Raw genomic sequence first — 25,095 nt, 5'->3', positions numbered from 1 at the left:
GCTAATGACTTTGGGTGAACTACAAAACAGCATGGAGGGTTGACACAAGGGCTCAGCAGCCACATGGGGGCATGCTCTGCTACAGCCTAAGCTATACATTGGTCCCAAATAGGCCAAGATGTAATGGAACTACAGTGGCATTGAGGCTGCAGAGTCCATGATTATGTGGATTCGGTGGCACCAACACCCAGGAGTGGCTGTGGAAAGGTTACACTGCAGCCCCACAGGGTACCTGCTGCTTGAGGAGTTGCAATTCCATTCCCCTTAACCCCCTCTTAGCGCCCCACACAAGTCCAAATTACTCAGGCTTTGGGCAGGAGTGGTCAATGTTACCGTCTCTCTGCACAACACAAGCTAAACACGTCACAGCATGGCTTCCCAGATGTTTACATCTTCTGCACAGTGATATAAAATGCAGGGGTTTCCAAAAGCTCCCATACACTGTATCCCATACACACCTCGTCTCTTTCACGCGCTCTGACTAGGCTAGCTCAGTCTAAAGATACGCCCCTACATATTTTCTCGCCATAACATTTATAGTCCATAACAGTGCCGCATTTGAAGTGTCCAGAGAGCTAAAGCAAGTACAAGAAACAAAGGGCTATTGAAACAGAACACGAATGTCTGCCCGAATGTGGGCGGGGGGTGGAGGGGGGGAAGAATTACATTTTAAAGACATCATTAAGATCTTCATCCCTCAAGCACCATGTACAGCCTCATTAGAGAGCCCTATGAAGCTGTACACTGGGATAGTAATGACAGATGAGCTGCCATCCACGATGCTCCGCTTGTGAAGATCTGGACAGAAAATACATTTGCCTTTGCAGCTTCTGCATCACTCCCCACATCTGACAAAACAGCTAGGCATCCTGCACAGCAACTCATTTGTCACTGTCTAAATTAATGGGTTTTTCCTCTTTCCCTCCCCTTGACCAATGGCAGCGTAGCTTTCCCACAGCTTGATCACATCACATGCAGCACTCCAGCGTGATGGGCTCGGAGCCGATACTGCTGCATTAACCCTGAGCATGCTGTGTACAAACTTCACTCAAGGCTGTTTGGATTGCCTTCCCAGAAATCTGTCAGCGAGTGTACCCATATCCTCCCATACACCTCACAAATTACGCAAAGAGGTCACCTAGCTCTGCTCTGGCTTCTGCCATCATACTAACTGGCAGAGGCCTCGGGGGGAAAGCACACCTGAATGTACTCCCCACCTCGCCCCCGGAGAGTCTGCACCAAGACATTAGCAGTGCTGGATGTTAAGGGACACCTGTAGGTCTCCCAAAAGATGCACTCATCCTCCCGAGTAGCCCCTGGCAGCAGGCATTTAGCCAGAGCTTGAAACTGCTCCCTCCCCTATTGTGGAGATCCCAAGGGAATCCATGTCCCCAGCCAGGTACCAAGGCATCAGCTGGTACAGAGACATGGAACTGACACCCTTTCGCACCAGCATGGGGGAACACAAATCAGAGTGTGCATTTTTACTTGTTTGTTTTTTCCACTTTTTTTTTTTTAAATAAAGGAAGCGAGCAGTCTTCATTGGAATCTTCACTCCTGTTTAAAATTACATGTGCTTAAAGATCATACCGAATCAGGGCTAAGATGAGTAGCAGTAAATAGCAGCTCTGAAATCATATTGCAGAATTCACTATTTTCACATGGCTTTCATACACCCAGGTAAAGTACTGATACTCCCAACAGGGCTCCTGGGGCCATTGAAGGTTGATCACTTTTCTTTTCTTATTCCTGAAAGCTGGCAAAGCACCGTGATGGGTTCTTCCAGGTAAACAATTAACCGCAGAATAAGGAAATCCTAACAACTGCTTCTGGTTTTAAAAATGCAAGAATTTCATTAGGACCATGCAAGTTTATTGAACTCACTTGGGACACCGTTGCAAAAGGTTGAAAATGTGACCAATCTCTATCTGTTTGCCAAGTACCAATTATTACTCATCTGTATGGTATTGACGCCTTTGGGCGCTACCAGAATAATAAAACAGTTTGTTTATTTTTAAGAGAGGCTGAGCTACAAAAGTTCAGCTCAGGATATGGATTTGAACCTTCCCACCAAAAATCAGGATTTTTCTATGTCAGATTTGGATCCAAGTTTAGTGTTGAAGGCATCGATCTTGCAATCAGATCTGCCCACCCATGTCAGAATAAAAGGTGCCAGTTCCCTTTTCACTGGAAGCAAAACAAATCCATGCCAGCAGCCCTGCATTCCTGGGCAATTTTACAATGAAAAGCAGTGTGCACACAATGGAGGGAGATAAATTTCCTGAGGGAAACTGAGCTCAGTTTCAAAGAGAATTGTGAATGGCAAGTGGGGGGGGGGGGAAGGCAATTAAAAAAATTATGAAACATACGTTGATAAGGTCCTTTTAATAGATTAAATATGGAATCAAATCACAAACGATGCAGCCTGGTAGCATTGGCTTTTAACACACAAATCTATGTGAACTTAATGATAACCTGTCTTGATAATACACTGGTTAATATTTCTGTAAAATGTAAAAGGGACTCCACTGAGTTAAAAACCACGTTGTCTGAACAATTTTGACCTATCATTGTAAAGCATTTCCTCAGATTACTTTAGCCAACAGGGATAACAAAAATTCTTTTTTCCAGTTTGTTTACTTGGTTCATTTGACAGCACTTTGCGAATAGTTATTTTCACCATTTCCCCAGTGTAGTGGGTTAGTTTTTCCTGATTGTGGGGTTTTTTTTGCATAGTAACCAGCAGGGAAAGGAAAAACAAAAAGTAATAGGGAAACATGACTATAAAGCCACCAAATTGGGATGAGATCTCATGCAGCCAAAAGGAACTTCATGTAACTGATTAGATTTCAAGTGGACAGATTCCCTTTAAATTCAATTGAGCATTTTAGTTGGTGTGCAAACACACATGTATACAAACACACTCCATTGGACTGTAGTTTTTCCTCTAAACACGCCAGTTGGGAAGGGTAAGAAAAAAGCAATGGTGCTTTGAGGCCTGATTGGATTTGATTAAAAGAAGTCTATTCCAGTAGACCACACCAGACATTTATCATAAGCATCACTGAATGCATCCGATGAAGTGAGTTATAGCTCACGAAAGCTTATGCTCAAATAAATTTGTTAGTCTCTAAGGTGCCACAAGTACTCCTTTTCTTTTACTCCCTGTACACTCACTGTTCCGTTTTATAGACCCCGCCACCCATTTATCTTCTATTTTCATCAGACACTTTCCAGCCTTTGTATTGTCACCTTAACATCTACCTTCTCCCAGCATCACATCTCATTCCCTCCTGATACACATGCAGCCTAGTCTTTCACTCCTTAGTATTACTCCTTGCAAAACTCCCACTGCAATGAATATAACAAATCAACCTCAGTCCACCTAGTCATTGTCAGCACCTCCCTCTAACAGTAGATTCTCTGCAGAGAAAGCAAAAAGGGTTGATGTAAATAGGTGAGACAAGGGAGACTTGGAAGGTGTCAGGTAAGTGGAGTAAAGAATTCTGGACTCTTCTGCAGGGGCTATGAGGGACATGAAAATATGTTTATTTTTTCTCCTTGGCAGCATCCACAAAGTCCCAGTTGATCGAGATGTTCTGAGTGATAAACAGCCAGTGAATCAAAGCAACCTTTTCTCAAAAAGAGAATCAAATTGCTTATCACTGTGGCCAGTTTCCTAGCTATGTCTTGGTCAAGATGGATCTGGCGGAGTCCAGACTACCTATCCAAGGATGGTTGGCCTCCACTAAATGTTTTTCTTAGTTGATCTTCACTTTCATTCACTGGAGGTCCCGGAAGAACTTGGAAAGCCTCAGGCTGCGACTTGCACTTTGGAATCATGGCCATCATAAATGATTCGGTCACCAATGATCACAAGCTATTGTGAGCACATGATGGCTGACACATTTGCCTGTGCAGGCCCTGCACTATCATTATCTGCAGTGACTCACTAGTCAGTGCTTTGCGATGCCTCGATTATGAAGGGCTCTTCATGAAAGCAAAAGCTTTGTTTAGCTGCACGGAATTCCAGCTTCCCTTTTAGCTGCCTGGGAAACAAGCTGTTCTTCACCAAGCATAATCACTTACTCTGCAGTCTGTAATAATCCTCAGCCACATCACCCAGCTGCAGTCGCCTCTGTTTCTTCTGATGAGTTCTGTGTGTTCCCGACAGGCAATGAGAGAATGGTGCTCAGAGAATGGTGCTCTTTGCTTTTCTCCAACCAGTAGAGATACTGACACAGGAAGCCAGCTCTCCAGAAGTGAAGGGTTGAATATTTACCAGGTCTTCAATCATACAGAACGTTCTAGGTGGCCAGGATCCTCTTATGTCTGCAAATAGCTCTGGGAGTTATCAAAATATTTAGCCGCCTGAGAGATCATTCAGCATTTTCCAGATTTTAGGCCCCATGCTTGCCCTGTGTTTCAGTGGTACAGTAACCTTGTGACGCTGGCATTGTAAAACAAAGTGGAGAAAAGCTGTTGAGTTTAGGACTAGAGATTGCACACTTTTTTTGCTTCTGTAGACTGAGTGCATTGCACACCCCATGGGCTTCTCGCATCCCTCTATCCCCCACTAAACCTTCCTGTGTGACATCCCCTTCTACTTCAGAGACTCCCACCAACCCTCCATATAGCCCCTTTCCCCCATACCAGGGGCAGTGTGTGCTCCCTCATTCTCCCTTTATCCCAACGCCCCACTTTTTCCCCATTCAAGAATACCCCATTCCCTTCCCCCCAGGGGTCTGAGTATCCCCTTCTCCTCTTCTCCCCATCAGAGGTTCCGTGTGTGTCCCGTGTGTGTCCTTGTGTGGGCTTTGTGCACCCCAATTTCCCCCCAATACCAGGGTCCCCCATTCTCCACCTGCCAGGGTCTGTGTATTACCTTTCTCCCCATTCTGTCCATACCAGGGGGCATGTGTGGCTCCCCCATTATTCTTTCCCCTATTCCCAGGATTCTGCATGTGCTCCCATTCCTCGCCCCATGCTTTTCTTTCTTTCCTTTCTCTTTCAGGTTGTCAGCATTTTGAAACTCTAGCTATTGGGAGATTGGACAGAGCTGAGATAGGGGATATTGTTATGCTGGAAGGTGTTAATGGCTGCCAACAACCAGTTCTTTGATCTATAGCCACCTACAGAGGTGCTAACCAGATGCCAGGGGCTTTTTGTCTCCCCCATTTCCCCCTTTTGGTTCTTCCAATTTTCCCCAAAATCAAGAGGGTTCTGGTCATTGATGCCTAGAACATTCACTGATATCCTGGAATTGATCAGATCTCAAAAGTTATTGTGAAATATACAGAATGCCACCGATTTGAGAGTTAGACCCTGCTTTACTTGGCCAATACACCGCATGCAAAATCAGTTCTCCAGATCCTAGGGCACTGTCTACACTACAAAATTAAGTAGGTCAACATACAGCCACCGCCATAATTACTGCCGTAGTTCATGTCCCTCTCTGTCGGTGGTGTGTGACCTCACCAGGGGCTCTTCCACCTACTTCATTGTGTCGGACATTGTGGGACACTGACAGTTTGACCCCCGCCACCCCCAAGCAGCACTCACAGCTGAAGCCCCTCTGCCCTGGGGATAAACAGCTGGAGCTGTCACTGCTCTGTAGTATAGATGAAGAGTAGGCAGTTCTCTTCACAGTTGCACTCTTAATTGAATCCAGGATGCTGTAAGATTTCTCAGTATGTAATGCCACTAGTTGAATAGCATGGTGGATTTGCAGGACAACCTGCATAGCTGTAAACATCACCGTATCTCAGCTGCCATCACTCAGCCACTGTTTGCAGTGTTGTTGTCGCTGTGTTGCTCCCGGGATATTAGAGAGACGAGGTAGGGGAGGTAATATCTTGTATTGAACCAATTTTGTTGGTGAAAGAAGACAAGCTTTCGAGCTACACAGAGCTCTTCTTAGGGTCAGCTTTGTGTAGTTTGAAAGCCTCTCTCTTTCACCAAGAGAAGATGGTCCAATAAAAGATACTACTTCACCCCCTTGTGTGTCTGATCACTCAGCCATCTCAACTTCCGCAGCACTCCCAGGCCTGTTAGTCCATGGAACAAAAGTATGGGGTTTCTTGAAGCCGTGGGAGGAGGCAATGCTTCATTGGTTGCAGCAGCTCATGGCCTGGGATACAGCAGACAGCAGGTGAGATTCTGCTAATATCCTGCTCCGAAAGCCCATCTGATTTCATGGACCTGCTTGTGGAGTCGGAGACCATTCAGTGAGAGTAAGGTGGAAGAAATCTGAAAACAGCCACAAGCTACACAGCTCTGACATACCCAGTAAATGGGACATGTAAAGCCTCAGCATAAAACAGCTACTGGTTCAGGTCCTGCGGGAAAAAAAACTTTTACCTGAACACCCTTTGGGCAGCAGCACTTTGCAAAAATATGAAAATTGGGGCTGTGAAAGAGACCAAACGAAGCAGAGATTCCTAACTTAAGCCTGATTCTCTGTCCTTAACTGACACTCACATACCTATTTATTTTTGCACAAAGGCGCATTACAGTCTGGGTGACAGAACCAATTTCAGTTTTAACACTGAGCGTTAGGTATTCATTGAACCAAACCCACAAGATCCTTAGGATTGAGGGGCACAGCATCTCAGAAGAGGCACTCAGCACACCTCAGGACCAGAATCTTCCCCACTGAGTATCTACAATGGCCGTTGTTCTCCTTGGCCAGTCAGAGGTGATACAGAAGCCAGCAGCAGGTACTGACAATGCCATTAGTACTATGCTGCACTAAGTCATCCTTTCTGACCATACCGACTCATTCACACAGGTTCCTGTTTCTGAACAAGTTGCAAACACTGCAAACTAGCCCCTCTGTCTAACACCTGCTCCCAGCACAGCAACCTCTGTGTCACCACTTCTGGAGACTATCTTGAGTAAACTTCCATTGTTGTGTTTGGAGAACACTAACCCAAACAGGTCTCTACTCCAGCAGCAGCAACAAGGCACATCTAATTGCACTTTTTATGAAGACTTTTTAGTCCTGATAACACCAGCAATCCAAGACCTACATTACGCCATGCCTGGAACAACTAATTCTCTCCCCCACATACCCTTGGAGAGACCTTAGGTTCCTGACATACTTTTCCTGAATGTGACAGTTGAGCTTCCAATGTTCCTAGAACTGCCACACTCATCTCTGGGGAAACTTTTCCTGGAACTGCACTTACATATCTGCTAATGTAATGTCGAGTTATTGGGCAATACTCTACATATTCTACCCCTGGGGGAATTCTGTGCTACTGAACATGAGCATAATTAATGAGCCCCACATATTTTTAATTTTTTGCACAGAAAAAAGTTTCTGCTGAAATGTTGCTGCAGTTCTGCCCTTTGCCCACCAGAGGGCACTGTGGCAATAGAACAAAGCTGCAGATCCCCACCAGTGAGGGAAGAGAGAGAGCCTGCCTTCTTCACAGTGGTCCAGGTCACGAGACAGGGGCTATGGAAACACAGACATCACGTGGTGCTGGGGGGTGTGTCCAGACAGGGGCTCATAAGGGCTGAATGGGAGTGGAGGCACAGGACCACAGGGGGGAGGGAGGTGCAGGGCTATTTGGGGAAGGGTGTGCAGAGCTACATAGGGACAGGGGATGGCTGGGTGGGGACACAGACACATGGGGACAGTGGGAGGTGGGACAGGGACAGGCAAAGGGGGTGCAGGGCAATGTTCCCTCTAATTTTTTAAATCCATGTGCAGAATGCATTTTGTTATGTGCACAAATATGGAGGTGATGTGTGACACATCACCTTCATATTGGTGCACATAACTAAATTCATGTGGTGGGGATGGGGCCGAGAGGTTCAGAATGTGGGAGGGGGCTCAGGGGGCAAAGGATTGGGATGTGGAGAGATGAGAGCTCTGGCTGGGGTTGTGGGCTCTGGGGTGGGACTGGGGACGAGGGGTTTGGGGTGCAGGAGGGGGATCAGGGCTGGGGCAGAGGGTTGGGCTGCAGGCTCTGGGGTGGGGCTGGGGATGAGGCATTTGGGGTACAGGCTGCCCTGAGGCTGCAGTGGGGAGAGTGAGAGAGAGAGAGGACTCCCCCCAGCCCTCTCTGACCGCAGCAGCAGCTTGGGGCTGGAGGAGAGGTGTCTATCCCCCCGCTGCAGCAGCTCCAGCAGGGCTGGGCCGGGCCGAGGGAGGGACTCCTCTCCCTGGCAGTTCTGGCAGGCCTGGGCCAGACCGAGGGAGGGGCTCTTCTCCCGCAGCAAATCCAGGGCAGGTCCCTGCTGGGGCTGGTGAGGAGGGGCGCCTCTCCCATCGCAGCAGGCCTGCACTCGGGCCGGGTGCCTCTCCCCACTGTGGCAGGTCCATGCTGGGGCTGGTGGAGAGGGCCGCCTCTTCCCACTGCAGCCCTGAGCCCCTGCATGGGGCTTAATAGGCAGCTGCATGGCCACGCGGCTTAGAAGGAACTTAGATGCAGGGCCACATGGGGACGGGGGAAAGGGTATCTGAGTGGGGGTGGAGGGACACATGTGGACAGGGGGTGCAAGGACACATGGGGCTATAGGAACACCTGGGGACAGGGACAGATGTACCTGACTGAATGGGAGAGGCTAGGGGTCAGCCAGCGTCTGCATGAGGGAAGCTCCCTAAGAATCCTTCCCCAGGCCCCAAAAAACCTATTCCATACTTTTCCCTCCCATAACCAACAACCCTCCAAGTTCACACCCAGGCTCCTTCCCAGGAATTTACTTCCCTCTCACTCAGCTCCTCCATTACTACTGACTTCCCCAAGCTTTTGCACTGCTTCTAAGGGGTGCGGGAAATACAGTTCTGTATTGTACTTTAAATGAATTATTACTCAGAGTTCTGCATTAATATGCCTAGTCAGGAATCTATTTGTCAAAAAACGTTTCCTGAATCTTTTTTGTTGTCTGTATTGTAACAGACATACTTGCTGACAGGTATTTTGAAATAAATGACCAAAAATAATTGAAACTGATGTGATTATATTGTGTTATTTTGACAAATATAATATTCAGAATGTTGCAGAATTTTAAAATATTGTGTTCTGAATTTTGAATTTTTTGGCGCAGAATTCCCCCAGGAATAATATTCTTTTGACTGGTACTTTGAATAATGCTACTATATAGTAAGAGCAAATATGTTTCAATTGTTTGGTTAAAGGGCTCAGAGCATGGTTACATTAACATCAAAGAATTACAGTACATAGACTACTATTTTTATTCACTATTCACAATTGTTTCTGGGCCCGTTAACATATACTAAAAACAAGTCAGAATATTACCTAAGACAGACAGAATCCAGTAAACAAGAACACCCCTTTGCCAAAAGCCTACGTGAACAGCTCAGCTTTGCACTATGCCTTGAAGATTAACAAACTGGCTCTGTCAGACCAACGCCCTGCCAGAAACCCCCATATGTACAAATCTAGAACTGCTAGCAAAAGCACATCACGTGACCTCGAATGCCATGGTGATAGATATGGAGAGAGGCACTATCCAAAGGGTGACATACAGGGCTTTGCAGATCATCATCAATGCCACAGCTTGCAACTGGAAGTGAAAAGAAAGCCAAAGCAGTCTGCAGAGCACTGATGAAACGTGTTCCTCCTACCTATCAGCCCTGCAAAGTGGGCCACCTGATTCTGCACCTGAGGAAACTGCCAAGGGTCTTCAAGGATAGCCTTATGTACAGAGTATGGAGATCTGGTCTGGATAGCAGTGACAAGACCCACATCAGCGAGGAAGGGCTGCCTGTGCCGTGCCTAATGCACACAGACTAAAAGGCATTCCTGGCCAATGAAGCCATTTGCACTACCATCATGCATATACAGGGTATGCAGTACAATAACCATGTATGCTTATTTTGTAACTATCCTCATTTAGTAACTGCCCCTTTACATACAAAGCATCCAGGAAAAGCAACTCAATTTAATAGATGGTGGTTTCAATTTAGAGGCATGGGGGAAGAAATTAGAATATGATGGAAGCCACAGCTTCCATACTAAGCTTGTATGTGTGGGGAGAAAGGCTTTGATCCAGATACCTGTCTTTACTGAAGTGCTGGATAAGTGGAGGGAGAGAAAATACCAAATAATCACTGAGCAATCAATCTTTGCTCCACTCCACATTATCTACCTTGTAACACTAGCATCCTGGCTGATCTGAAGGAGCTGTCCGTGGAGTGACTGCCTCTCCTCAATGGCTGGCAGCAGTGAGTAGTTCTCAACCTTTTCTGTACCGTGCCTGATTCCAGATCACTCCCAGGCCCCTTTCCCATCTGCCAAGGATCGGGTCAGGATGCTCTTGTCATTTAAGTAATATGGGAACGGCAAAATGGTCCCAACCCCGCACTACTGAGTTATTGCTCAATATCACCTTTGAGCGCCACACATCGGAAAGAAGCATTACAAAGGAAGAGCTACATCCTATGATCCCCCTTGAAATGGCAAGACAAAAATAAAAAGGAGCAAGGCTTAGCAAAGTGCTTTCATAACTTGGGGTTAGCTCACCGGAAGTAGTAGGGACAACTGCACAGCCTGCATACTAGAGACCGACTAGGGGTCAAAGGCAGAGCTCTGTCTACCAAATGCCATCCTAGGGACAGCCTGTTCGAGACAGGGATGAAAATACAGAACAATGGGAAACACTAAGAGATTGAGCAGGCAGATATGTTCCTTGAGCCCAGCATGACTCTGCTGGAGGTAGAGCTGGTTGGAAAACAGAATTTCCATCCCACAGGAAATTTTGAGATTTCAAAATTTGTTTTTCTCCCAAATCAAGATCAAGAGTCAAAATCTCAAAACATTTTGTGGAATAGAAATTCTGTAACATTTTGATTCAGACACATTTAAACAACCTTATTGAAAACTTTAGTTTTGTAATGTCAAAATATTATAATATGTAAATATAAAATATTATTGATCTTCAACATTATATTAACATTAAGTCCAAACACATTAACATGAAGTCAAAATATGAAGCTCTAAGTGAAATGAGAAAGAACAAAATATGATTTCAATTTTCAATCATTTTCAAAAAATTTCTGTCGAAAATGCCATCAGGATCACCACATTTCCAAGAAACATTTAGATTTCAGCAAAGCAGCATTTTCCAATGGAAAACAGTTCCACTGAAAAGTTTCTGACTAGCTCTAGCTGCAAGGACTCTTACACTCAATTAGAATGCTACTCTGCTTCCTGGTGCATAGGAGTTAGAATTCTAACAATATTGTACACTTCCATAGCATCTCTCATTGCAGAATCTCAATGCATTTTATAAGCAGTGATTAAATTAACCTTCACAACAGCTCTCAGAGTTAGGACTCATGTTACCAATTTAGCAGCTGGGTAAACAGAGGCTAATCAATTGATATGTCCATAGTTACAACACAGCAGTGCTGGGAACCAAACCCAGAAATCCAGATTCCTAGTCTCCAACAATGCACTTTTAAAATTCCAGTTGATGTCCCTACACCCTCTCTCCACCCGGAGTTGGCATCTTTCAAATGCCATCATTTCTCATCACATGTGAGCCACTAGGCATCTGGCTATATATCCCCTCACCTTTGTAGATCATTTCACATTTATCAAGTTGTCAAATAAAACAAAGTTAAGGTACCAAAACACAGTCCATTACATTTTTAGAGCTATTTGCAGGCATTTACCTCAGATTCTCTGTTAACATCAATAAGAATAAGAATAATTCACCACCTAGGGCTTGCAGTATTTAGGGGGCTGGCATGCCTACATTACGAATGATGATTACTAAGACTTTGCTGCTGTACTTTGAGAGAGGAAGTCGTCCAAGGAAACCAGAAGAAAGAGGTACAGACTGAAACAGCTCTTTTTTAAAAAAAAGCCTTACTTGTTAAAGATAATGTGTTTGGAGTTGAGGAAATATATCAAGCATGTAAAATGGGTAAGGTTGCAGTAGGACCCCAGGTAATTCCAGGGAAAATCAAGAGATGAATTATTCAGTAGCTTTTTCTTCTGATTTCCACTGACATTGCATTAGAAAAGGTTGCAGTAATATCAGGGTTATGTTAAAGAGAATTAACTCTTGTATATAAAAGGCATTTGCTTTCACTTAAAACTTTCCAAGAAGAGTTGTCAACTTGCCTTTCATTTGTCCGAACTTTGAAGTAACACTGATGAGCAAACTGCATGTTAATATTATTGCAAATCAGAAAAAGCTCTAGTGGGAACTGTGATGGGGCGCCCGCCCCACTATGGCCTGTAAGGGGTTAATAGAGGCATAGGAAGGCTGTGCAGGAAGCAGCCAATAGAAGAGGGGCTGCGAGGAGCAGCCAATTTGGGCCCAGAGGCCCGTATAAGAAGAAGCCACAAGGCAAAGCAGGGTCAGTTCCTCCCTGGAGCTCAAGGAGGGAGGACTGGGTGCCTTGCAAGTGAATGGAAGCTAGCATCCTGGACAGAGCAGTGCTGAGCAGAAACAGGGGAGCTCCTGGCTGGCTGATAGAACTAGCATGTTGAGGCCCTGAGGTAAGGGTGAAGAAGGTGCTGGGGCCATGGGGAAGTGGCCCAGGGAAATGTACTGAGCTAGAGGTGACACAGCAAGTGGTTGCCATCTACAATGTCCCTGGGCCAGGACCTGTAGTAGTGAGCAGGCCCAGGTCCCCCCCACTCGCTTCTGGGGAAGTAGCTGGACCATTGACTGCAGGGCCTCTGAAAGGGGGGAGCACAGAACATGACACGGCCAGAAGGCTGTGTCTTGAAGATGACGCCGCAGTCCTTGGAGCAACGTGGGTCCGGGAGCAGATGTGATGGCAGCCAAGGAGGATGGCATGAAGGAGGAGTGCTGGGCAGAGATGGGCTCCACCTTACAAAGAGAGGGAAGAGCATCTTTGCCAGCAGGCTGGCTAACCTAGTGAGGAGGGCTTTAAACTAGGTTCACCGGGGGAAGGAGACCAAAGCCCTGAGGTAAGTGGGAAAGCGGGATACCGGGAGGAAGCACAGGCAGGAATGTCTGTGAGGGGAGGGCTCCGGCCTCATACTGAGAATGAGGGGCGATCAGCACGTTATCTCAAGTGCTTATATACGAATGCACAAAGCCTTGGAAACAAGCAGGGAGAACTGGAGGTCCTGGTGATGTCAAGGAATTATGACATGATTGGAATAACAGAGACTTGGTGGGATAACTCACATGACTGGAGTACTGTCATGGATGGTTATAAACTGTTCAGGAAGGACATGCAGGGCAGAAAGGATGGGGGAGTAGCACTGTATGTAAGGGAGCAGTATGACTGCTCAGAGCTCCGGTACGAAACTGCAGAAAAACCTGAGTGTCTCTGGATTAAGTTTAGAAGTGTGAGCAACAAGAGGGATGTAGTGGTGGGAGTCTGCTATAGACCACCGGACCAGGGGGATGAGGTGGATGAAGCTTTCTTCCGGCAGCTCGCAGAAGCTACTAGATCGCACGCCCTGGTTCTCATGGGTGACTTTAATTTTCCCGATATCTGCTGGGAGAGCAATACAGCGGTGCATAGACAATCCAGGAAGTTTTTGGAAAGCGTAGGGGACAATTTCCTGGTGCAAGTGCTAGAGGAGCCAACTAGGTGGGGAGCTGCCTCTGTCTTCACGAACAAGGTCAGCTCCCAGACTGCTGCGCTGGGCATCACAGCATGGGGAAGAGATGGCCAGCCCTCTGTGGAGAAAGAGGTGGTTAGGGACTATTTAGAAAAGCTGGACGTACACAAGTCCATGAGGCCGGACGAGTTGCATCCGAGAGTGCTAAAGGAATTGGCGGCTGTGATTGCAGAGCCATTGGCCATTATCTTTGAAAACTCGTGGCGAACGGGGGAAGTCCCAGATGACTGGAAAATGGCTAATGTAGTGCCAATCTTTAAAAAAGGGAAGAAGGAGGATCCTGGGAACTACAGGCCAGTCAGCCTCACCTCAGTCCCCGGAAAAATCATGGAGCAGGTCCTCAAAGAATCAATCCTGAAGCACTTACATGAGAGAAAAGTGATCAGGAACAGTCAGCATGGATTCACCAAGGGAAGGTCATGCCTGACTAATCTAATCGCCCTCTATGATGAGATTACTGCTTCTGTGGATGAAGGGAAAGCAGTGGATGTATTGTTTCTTGACTTTAGCAAAGCTTTTGACACCGTCTCCCACAGTATTCTTGTCAGCAAGTGAAAGAAGTATGGGCTGGATGAATGCACTATAAGGTGGGTAGAAAGTTGGCTAGATTGTCGGGCTCAAAGGGTAGCGATCAATGGCTCCATGTCTAGTTGGCAGCCGGTGTCAAGTGGAGTGCCCCAGGGGTTGGTCCTGGGGCCGGTTTTGTTCAATATCTTCATAAATGATCTGGAGGATGGTGTGGATTGCACTCTCAGCAAATTTGCAGATGATACTAAACTGGGAGGAGTGGTAGATACGCTGGAGGGGAGGGATAGGATACAGAGGGACCTAGACAAATTGGAGGATTGGGCCAAAAGAAATCTGATGAGGTTCAATAAGGATAAGTGCAGGGTCCTGCACTTAGGACGGAAGAACCCAATGCACAGCTACAGACTAGGGACCGAATGGCTAGGCAGCAGTTCTGCGGAAAAGGACCTAGGGGTAACAGTGGACGAGAAGCTGGATATGAGTCAGCAGTGTGCCCTTGTTGCCAAGAAGGCCAATGGCATTTTGGGATGTATAAGTAGGGGCATAGCCAGCAGATCAAGGGACGTGATCGTCCCCTTCTATTCGACATTGGTGAGGCCTCATCTGGAGTACTGTGTCCAGTTTTGGGCCCCACACTACAAGAAGGATGTGGATTAATTGGAGAGAGTCCAGCGAAGGGCAACAAAAATGATTAGGTGTCTGGAATACATGACTTATGAGGAGAGGCTGACGGAACTGGGATTGTTTAGTCTGCAGAAGAGAAGAATGAGGGGGGATTTGATAGCTGCTTTCAACTACCTGAGAGGTGGTTCCAGAGAGGATGGTTCTAGACTATTCTCAGTGGTAGAAGAGGACAGGACAAGGAGTAATGGTCTCAAGTTGCAGTGGGGGAGGTTTAGGTTGGATATTAGGAAAAACTTTTTCACTAAGAGGGTGGTGAAACACTGGAATGCGTTACCAAGGGAGGTGGTAGAATCTCCTTCCTTAGAAGTTTTTAAGGTCAGGCTTGACAAAGCCCTGGCTGGGATGATTTAATTGGGGATTGGTCCTGCTTTGAGCAGGGGGTTGGACTAGATGACCTCCTGAGGTCCCTTCCAACCTTGATATTCTATGATTCTAGGCACCATCAGGAGAGTGTGTACTGACGGACAGAGCTAATCCCCAAGACGGCCAGTAGGAGGCAGCAGTGTACTGACTGGATTGACATCAATCAGTCAATCCTGAACTTTCTGCCTACCACATTCCTCCACCGCCACCTTTACTTTCTTTGAAATAAGCTTCCTCATTAATCTACTTAAGAGTCACGAGAGGAAATTGACCACAGTACGTGACATAAAACAGACATATTCAAAGAATGAGAGTCTCTTCTGAATGGAATTGAATTACAAACATTACTGAAAAGACGGGAAAAGACATCAGCAAAGATTGATGATGACTGACTCAGCCTGCAGGAGCAAGTGGAGGAGATCTGGAATATTTTACACTAGTTACAATTTATCCATTAGTGTCAGCAAGATATGTCAGTCTACTGTGCCACAGAGTTGAAGTAACCTGGCATCGCTTGGAAGAAATATATTAAGAGGACTCTTCATTAGACTCTCTGAGACTTATGAACACATCCTGCACCCAACTTTATTTTTCTCTCTTTTTGGTGAAACTTTGCACTAAAATGACCAGAAATTCCAGAAATTATAACTGTATCTAGCTACAAGTCCATTCACAAAAATTACAAGACACACAAAGGTTTCCCAGCAGTATATTAAAGCTGTTAGAGGCTCTTTTACTGTGGTTTTACAGCACGTAGCAGAGTGGGACCCCACCTCTCATTAGGACCTTTAGGCGCAAGCATAATACAAAATTACTATGTCTGTGGTCTCTCTTAGAATGCAGGAAATCATAGAAACGTGGAACTGGAAAGGACCTCAATAAGTCATCTAGTCCAGTCCCCTGAATTGCGACAGAATGAAGCAGACTATGCCTGACAGGTGATGGTCTAACCTTAATAATCTCCAGTGACAGAAATTACTTCCTAGGTAACTTATTGCAGTGCTTAACTACCCTTACAGTTAGGAAGTTTTTCCTAATGTCTTAACCTAAATCTCCCTTGCTTCTTGTCCTATCCTAAGCAGTTAAGGAGAACAATTTAGCACCCTCCTCTTTATAACAGCCTTTTATGAAATTAAACTGTTATGTCCCCTCTCGGTCTTTTCCAGACTAATCAAACTCAATTTTTCCCCATCTTTCCTTGTAGGTCATGTTTTCTAGACCTTTACTAATTTTTCTTGCTCTCCTCTGGATTTTCTCTAGTTTGCTCACATCTTTCCCAAAGTGTGGTGCCCAGAACAGGACACAGTACTCCAGCTGAAGCCTTATCAGTTTTGAGTACACTGGAAGAGTTATTTCCAGTGTCTTCCTTACAACACTCCTGCTAATACATCCCAGAATGATCACTTTTTTGCAATAGTATTACATTGACTCATATTCAGTTTGTGACCCATTATAACTTCCCAGATCTTTTTTTGCAGCACTCCTTCCTAGGCAGTCCTTCCCCATTTTGTATTTGTGCAACTGATCATTCCTTTCAAATTGTAACACTTTGCACTTGTCCTTACTGAACTTCACTCTATTTAAGTCAGACCATTTCTCCAGTTTGTCAAGATCATTCTGTATTTTAATTCTGTCCTCCAAAGCACTTGCAACCCCTCCCAGCTTGGTATCATCCGCAAACTAAGTGTACTGTACTCTTTAAGCCATTATCTAAATAATTTATGAAGATATTGAATAGAACCGACCCACGACAGATCCCTGTGGGATCCCACTCAATATGCCCTTCCAGCTCGATTGTGAACCATTGATAACTACTCTCAGTATACTTTTCCAGCCAGCGGTACACCCACCTTAAAGCAGGTTAGTCTAGGCTATATTTCTCTACACTGTATATGAGAAGGTCATGCAAGACAGTATCAAAAGCCTTACTAAAGTCAACATATACCACATCTATTGCTTCCCCCTATCCAAAAGGCTTGTTAGCCTGTCAAAAAAGGATATTAGGATGGTTGAATATGATTTGTTATTGACAAATCTATGGTGACTGTTACTTATCACCTTAATTTCTTCTAGGTGCTTACCAATTGATTGTTCAATTATGTGCTCCACTACCTTTCCAGTTAAGCTGACTGGTCTATAATTCCCTGGGGTTGTCCTTATTTCCCTTTTCATAGATAGGTACTATATTTGCCCTTTTCCAGTCCTCTGGTCTCTCTCCCTACTTCCATGAGTCTCAAAGATAATTGCTAATGGCTCAGATACCTCTCCAGCCAGTTCCTTAAGTATTCTAGGATGTATTTCATCACGACCTGCTGACTTGACTAAGTAATTCTAACTTGTCTAAGTAATTCTAACTTGGTCTTTTCCTATTTTAGCCTGAGATCCTACTCCATTTATACTGATGTTTAGAACTTTAGTTGTCAAATCCTTTTTAACTTTTTGATGAAAACTGAAACAAAAAAGGGCATTTAACACTTCAACCACTGCTGCGTTTTCTGTTATTGCCTTCCCCTCCTCATTAAGTAGTGGGCCTGTCCTTGGTCTTCCTCTTGCTTCTCACATATTTGTAAAATGCTTTCCCTAGCTAGTTTAATCACGTTTGTGCTTTGGCCTTTCTAATTTTGTTCCTACATGCTTGTGTTGGTTTTTCACATTCATCCTATGTAATTTGACCTAGCTTCCCCTTTTTATAGGACTCTTTTTTGAGTTTCAGGTCACTGAAGATCTTTTGGTTAAGCCCAGGTGGTCTCTTACCATACTTTCTATCTTTTCTACACATCAGTGTAGTTTTCTCTTTTACTCTCAATGTCTCTTTAAAAAACTGTCACCTCTCCAGAACTCTCTTTTCCCTTAGACTTGCTTCCCATGGGATCTTACCTATCATTTCTCTAAGTTTCCTAAAATCTGCCTCCTGGAAATCCATTGCCTTTATTCTGCTATTTTTCCTCCTACCATTCCTTAGAATCATTAACTATCATTTCATGAAGCATTAAAACTAGCAGAAAGTTACTATAATAGATTACAAGAACCAATGTAAACATTTTTTCTGAAATAAAAGCCATTAATACCTCCCTCCCCCAAACACAGAATATGTGGCTTTTTTGTTGGTACAGACTGATCTATAAGGCTGCGAGTCTGTCACGGAGGTCATGGAAGTCACAGAATCTGAGACTTTCCAGGACTGCTGTGACTTATGCAGCGGCCAGTGTGGCTGGGGCAGTCTTGGGCCACCACAGCCCCCACAGCAGCAGCAGGAGTTTGGGTGTGGGAGGGAGCTCAGGGCTGGGGCAGGAGGTTGGGGCGTGGGAGGGGGCAAGAGCTCTGGGCGCGCTTATCTTGGGGGGGGGGGAAGGCGCTCCCCGGAAGCGGCGATGTGTCCCTCGGATCCTAGGCAGAGGCCCAACACAGTGCATGGAGCCCCTCTGGCCATGCCTCTACTTAGGAGCCAAGGGACATGTTGCCACTTCCAGGGAGCCACGCGGAGCCAGGTAGGGAGCCTGCCAGCCCTGCCAAACACCCTCCCCCCAGCAGCAGCGGCAGCGCATCCAGCCACCCCTGGCCCCCGAGCACTCCTGGGCCGCCCCCTGCCCTAGAGCACCCACGGTGTCCCCAGGCCACCTGTCCCGCGAGTACCCAAGATTTAGTCAGGGGTATATAGTACAACTCATGGACAGGTGACAGGCCGTGAATTTTTGTTTACTGCCTGTGACCATGACTTTTACTAAAAATACCTGTGACTAAAACATAGCCTTACTGATCTATAACCCCTATAGCCTATATGTTCATAGAGGACTACCCTTCCTAACAGACAATAATTCAAGAAGTTAGATCCCAGCATGGATCTCTCAGATCCCAGGTCATTCCCATGCCTGCAGTACCTCTGGGATATTTACATTAGTTCATAAGGCTTCAGAAGTGTAAATACCAGATCGTTCCTTAGATCTCAGAACAGCCCTAAAGGTAACTGGATTCTCCCCAACTGATTTGGTCCCTGCACTTACAGTTTATAAGATGACTCACTTCCAAGGCATTTCATGACACTGGGGAGAGTGTGTGTCTAGTAGTTAGAGAGAAACAAGAAGTAGAGAGACCAGGTTTTCATTTCCCACTTCAGTAAGTGACTGAGATCTCAGTCAAGCCACATAACATCTGAACCTCTGTTTACTCATCAACAGAATAGGGATATAAGCCAGATTTACACTTATATAGCACCGTTCATCCTAGAATCTCAAAGCATTTACCGCTCTTCCCCCAAAATATAGAGCAGTTTTCCTTGCACAGGTCCAATACTGGTAGGGAAGTGATAAAAGCATCATCACTTGGGACTTAAAACTAGACTGGATAAGCCACTAAAGAATGTGCTGCAGGAAACAACTCTGCATTCTCAAGGGAGGAGCTGGAGTATTTAAAAGGTTTTTCCATCTCTAACTTTGATGATGCCCATGGATAAAAATCATTGTTGCACTGTAATATATTGTGGATGGGTGAACTTTTATTTGCTTTAAAAAGCATTCAAATACAGGAACAAAGCACATATATTTTCCAATCTCCTTATATCCCCTCCCCAAAGCCTTTATAAAAATATCTCCTGAGATTTTGTTCACATAACTATCATTGTACTGGAGGCATGATTCAGACAATCATGCTGGCACTATTTTTAGAAGATAATGTAATTACACTAAATGTTACAGATTAGAGGCAAGAATGTATTTCCCCTGACACCATCCTCTTCTGAAACAGAACACTTAACCCTGTGCAATTACACATTGGAAAAACTATGACCAACAAATTCTGAAACGTCCTCTTCATCATTAATAGCCCATTTGGTGCCTAAAAAAGGCATCTACTGTTTCTTTCAGAATAGCTTCAGACAGAGGTCATGGTGACTTAGTTTAGATTCTAACTTGTCAATTTGTGTTTGCCATCCACAGTAACATAGGCCTTTCTAGGGCCCTTGCTAAGAAGTAATGGGTTCCCAGAGATCAGAACTTAGCCAGAATCCTCACAACAAATAAGGATCAACCAAGTTGGTTTCAAAACAACTAAAACATGGCAAACTTTTGAGGCTCCTGGACATATGAGAAGCTTAGGAAAGACTTTTGCATACTTACTGCTTGAGCTGGAAATCTCTTTTGGACTGGATGACATTGGCTGAGCACACATTTGACAGAGACAATCCCTTCCATTGAAGGTAACCCGGTCTCCTGGTGGAAACGGGCGTCTGGAGAGGAAAAGAGAAAAGTGAGCTTTATTCAAGTTTAATCCAGCAAATTCATTCTCTTTCCCATCTCCTGAACCTGCTGCCTTTCTCTGGTGCAAATCAATATCTTACAGACACTACATCTGAAATGCAGCCATGGCAAAGTCAGGCAGCTGAGTGAAAGCCAAAGGTTTCTCAGTTGTGAGGAGAGCAGAGATTAGACTGGCTGGTATTTTGGTTTCCTAAAGATATCAGATGCACAGTATCTAAAGAGAAGCAGACAGCGGAGTTCACTTAGACTCAACAGCTACAACAATGATAGCCTTAGCACGTCACTAATGGCACCCAAAAATAGGGAGGAGTAGGCAAAAGGGAAATGGTGGATGGACAGCTCACAGGGCTGGTGAAGGAATATAGAGTTGTTCCACTCAAAGGTTCACCAAACTGGGCTAGGTTCAGTGACTGACAGTCAGAACTATGACTATAGTCACATGAAATGAGTTGGTGGCTACATGCCATTCCTAGACCTTTAAACAGGTACCTACATTACAAAGCCACCCCCACTGTGTCAGTAGAGGACAAGGGCCACCCCTAAAGCAAGGTTGAGGTTTGCTGGTGGGGCAGCAGGAAAGAAGCTTGCAGTGCTGCTGAACCTTGTGGTACCCATTCTGTGGATAAACAGAAGATTTCTACCTTTAAGGTTGCCAGATCCAGCACTTTACACCAGGTCACTAAAATTAGGCAAAAATTCTCAAACTGCTTGCATCTCAACCCACCCAGAACTGTATATTAGCAGCAGAAGTGTCCTTAATAAATCAGCATCAGTTTCTTTCTGCAAAAACACACAGTTAAACATCATGATGACAAGTCTTTTATTCGTTCCACACAAGTCGATGGGCTACATTTTATCTACAAGTTTCAGGCCATCATTTACTTTTACTGTATTTAGGAAATACTCCTGTAACATACATGGGATATGAATTCTTCAGTGCAGTGCCAGTCCATACACATTGTTATTTTTAAAAATTATGACCAAAACACTTAGATCAGGACTTGAAAACTTGACCAGACACCTATTTGCCACTGGACTAAATTTACTAGTCCAAGGCAGCTATGAAAGACAAGTGTGGTAATTCAGAAGCCCTGCCCACTGCCATCCCCCTGATAGAGACACAGAGACCACATTTGAACCCTGCTTAATGGCACCCTCTTTCATACAACCTCTAGGTATCAAATAAATTTAGCCTCCTTCTCTTCCCCACCTCTAGCTGGTGGAAGAGAGGAACCTCTCCCCATTCCAAAGCTTCTTGGCTGCTGGAGAACTTCACTGCTCTACTCCTCAGCAGGGCTACTGGCTGCTACAAGCAGGAGCTATTGTAACTGAACCCTAGACACTTTCTCCTGGCTCCTCCTCCCCTGCGAAATCCTGTGCCTGTCTCTGCTGCTCCTCATAGCACAAGATGGAATGGTGTCACTGCTATCTACATGCTTCTGACTAACAGAAGTGAAACTGACTGTTGTCTTGTTAATTTCAGTCTGTTTCTGCTGGTAAAACTATAAGCAGTGGCAGAGGCACCTCAAGCTGCCTGCAAACTCAAGAAAACCACTGCATCAGTTTGCTTCTGACTCATTTTGGAAGATTTTCACAATCAAAAAGCTTGGAAGCTTTATTTCTTCTTGGTTTTGCTTTTAATGAAAGCTTAAACTTCTCAGAAACAGATAGCTTAGGTCCATCTCCATGCTCACCAGGAAAAAGCCAAAATGATGTCAATCAAAATATATCTTCAGTTATGCTGATCTCTAATTGGGCTGAATAGAGAGGTAGTAAGTGTTAATCTCTGCTGGAACTACTCAAATGAAATAGCCTACAAGCATATGTATAGAAATTGCCCCATAACCTCCAACATTCAGGGATAGTATCCAATAGAGAGTTAAGATCATACAAAAAAAGTTCCAGCTTCTTTTAAACTTTCCACACTCAAGATGACTTCTGGTTATTAGTGGCTACCTTCTTTCTTCATACTCCGCAGACATCCAATATGCAAAGAGGCCAAAATGGTTTTATTCAGAATAGAATGAAATAAAAATGGATCTGAAACATAATGGAAGTAGCATCTTCAGAAACAGTAATATATAGTGTGGAAAATAGGAAATTATAATTATATTATTTGCATTGTGATATCATTGAGAGGCATCAAGCAAGGATCAAGGGCCCATTGGGCCATGAGTTGGTAACATATAACAGAAGGCAATTCCGACCCCAAAGAACTTATAATCTAAGTATAAGATGAGACAACGGGTGGATACAACAGACAGGGTGAGGGGAAAGCACAGAGTAAGAGTGGGACAGTTATTAATACACTAAGCATCACACACAGCACACCAGCTGGCTAGCCATTGAAATGTGGGAATCTCTTCCAAGTCACTCCAAAAGCAAAAACTGTAAATATAGACCACAACTTAGGTCCTGAAGATGTTAACACTCCATCACAGGAGCTGATCTCTGATTGAAGCCTCTAATCACTACCACTATGCTAATAGTTACAATGAAATTTTATTCTCCATACCATATACTATGGTTTCAGAAGATGCTACTCCCGTTACATTGGGGATCCATTCCTTCTTTTATTGGGTCCTTCCAGTGAGTACAATAAATCCAGTAAAATCATTTTGACCTTTGCATACTGGATGCCCCATAATACCAAGTACTCAAACCAAAAAGACTGGAACGTTCCTTCTTCACTTTCTTTTCTGTATTTTGTTTGGGATTTAAGAAAAAAGAAATGAAATTTGTCTAAAATTTCTAAGCCATATTATTCCATTCACAGAAAGAGTGTTTCTTTGACTGAAACCGATGACAATATTAGTTGACCAGCTGCCTGGCTGAAAAAGAGCTTTAAACTATGTCAGAGTGTATTGGTTGGGAGCAACTGTGGACCAGCTGAGGCAATATTTCCAATCCTCAGCAAGAAGATTAAGCCCAAATCCTGAGAACATTTAAGCACAAGTAATTTGACCCACACAAGTATTCCCATAGATTCATGTGAATAAAATTAGCTCATGCTTTAGTGAGCCTCACTCTAGAGCTCCTCCTAGTGACCACAGGGGAGTGTAGCAGGTGTGAAGGGGAAAGAGGGACAGACACATTGCAACAGGACTGGGAGCCTGGGGCCCTGATCAAGAAGAGCCCTTTTTGTAGCTGCCCAAGAGTCACCAGAACTCACAGACAGAAAAGGGTAGACTAAGTACGTACCCAACTCTCAGAAGATTCCTTATTTTAAAATGTGGCCCTGAAATGCTTTGGTTCTGAGTTCAGCCAAATGTGAAACCCAGTATCGTAATGCCCTTTATAACCTATCCCACATAGCCGGATGTTAAATTCCTTCCTATGTGACAGAAGCCGTGTTGAGAGGTTACAGGGTATTATATCTAGCAACACAGCTTTGCTGGTAGATGCTTTTCAGATAAACTAATGGGCATTTTGAACTCCCTAAAGTTCAGGTGACAACGAATCATTCCCAACCAAGCACCTTCTAATAGAAAACACGTCTTTAGAACTGCACGCTGTGGCAAAGCAGTTCTTCTCCCTGTTATTTTGTGTTATAAGGTTAACATCACAGAAAGAACTCACTCACTTGCAAACAGTGCAGGCAAAGCAGTTCGGATGGTAGGTTTTTCCCAGAGCTGTCACTACTTCTCCTTCCACGAATTCCCCACAGCCATTGCAGCGGGTTCCATACATGCGCTGGTAATCCACAGAGCAGAGGTATTCCCCGTTCTTAATGAAAAAACCTCCTTGGGCCAGGTCACAGCCACACACTGGAAAAACAAAACAAGCACAAATCAATTACAAGCCAAATCCAGACTGGCAGGCTGGAAATATATAGCTGTACAAACAGCATCCTCCCCCATATGCTTTAGGAGATCTGGGTTATGTCACAAACAAGATGAGTTTGGTAGTCTCAGTCCCCTCTATAATAGACCTTTTTCTTCGGCCCAGCACATGACGCGGTGAATGACTGACATTCTCTGGCTACAAGAGGTTGTTCACTGGCATAGCGGTCTATCGAAATCTGCACAGTAGCAGCTTGTGTGGGGGCCCTAGCCACTGTCATGAGTCTGTCAGTAACATGCACATTATAGTTCACCAGAGCTGCAAAGAAAAACAGTTAAGAACAATAAAATTGGAGAGTCTAGATTATATATTGTTAAAGGATGTAGAAGAAGATACTGGCTGCAAAGGAACTGGCTTCACGTTCAGCAGTTACTAAGGGCCATGCTTTTTTCGCAAGTTTCTGCAAACACTCACCCATGCAATACACTCTGCGATCACCTAATCTCATCTGCCTTTCGAATCCGATTTTAAGAAATTGCACATTCTGTGCAGATTGCAGTGTCCTAGGGAACGTGTCCTTGGAAGCCACTGCAATGCCAGCACAGAGGTCTATAGGATTTAGAGTTACAGCGATTGCCCTTTTTATTTATTAAAGAAAACAAAACCCTGAAGGCAGATCCTTTGAGTGAAACTGCTCCTAACTGAATTCCAGTGAATGCACACATAATATCATCTAGCAAATGCCTTATGGGCAATTTTAACTGCGCTACACCCCTTTTGCTTCCCAGTTCTGATGATGTGCATGGTGCAGTAGCTTAGCACTGGGCCAGTGTTTTGGTTTTGTTGTAGATGCAGCTGCATGCACTTGGAGGCAATTGCTGAAGGAGAAGAGA

At 44.8% G+C, this 25,095-nt stretch overlaps 1 protein-coding gene across 8 annotated transcripts in view; it reads right to left on the bottom strand.

Moving 5' to 3' along the window:
* Positions 1 to 25,095, bottom strand: part of ABLIM1 (actin binding LIM protein 1) — a 321,669-nt gene that overhangs the window by 123,246 nt on the left and 173,328 nt on the right. For all 8 annotated transcript variants that reach the window (XM_084634868.1, XM_084634873.1, XM_084634874.1 and 5 more), the window contains exons 3-4: positions 24,003 to 24,186; positions 20,279 to 20,388 (exon numbers count right to left, since the gene is read on the bottom strand). In XM_084634868.1, coding sequence (XP_084490994.1) covers positions 20,279 to 20,388; positions 24,003 to 24,186 — 294 coding nt within the window. The remainder of the gene's footprint in view (positions 1 to 20,278; positions 20,389 to 24,002; positions 24,187 to 25,095) is intronic.

The sequence above is a fragment of the Lepidochelys olivacea genome (genome assembly GCF_965140295.1).
Source record: "Lepidochelys olivacea isolate rLepOli2 genome assembly, chromosome: 7".
In the NCBI taxonomy this organism is placed as follows: Eukaryota; Metazoa; Chordata; order Testudines; family Cheloniidae; genus Lepidochelys; species Lepidochelys olivacea.
This window is presented reverse-complemented; position numbering and strand designations above follow the sequence as displayed.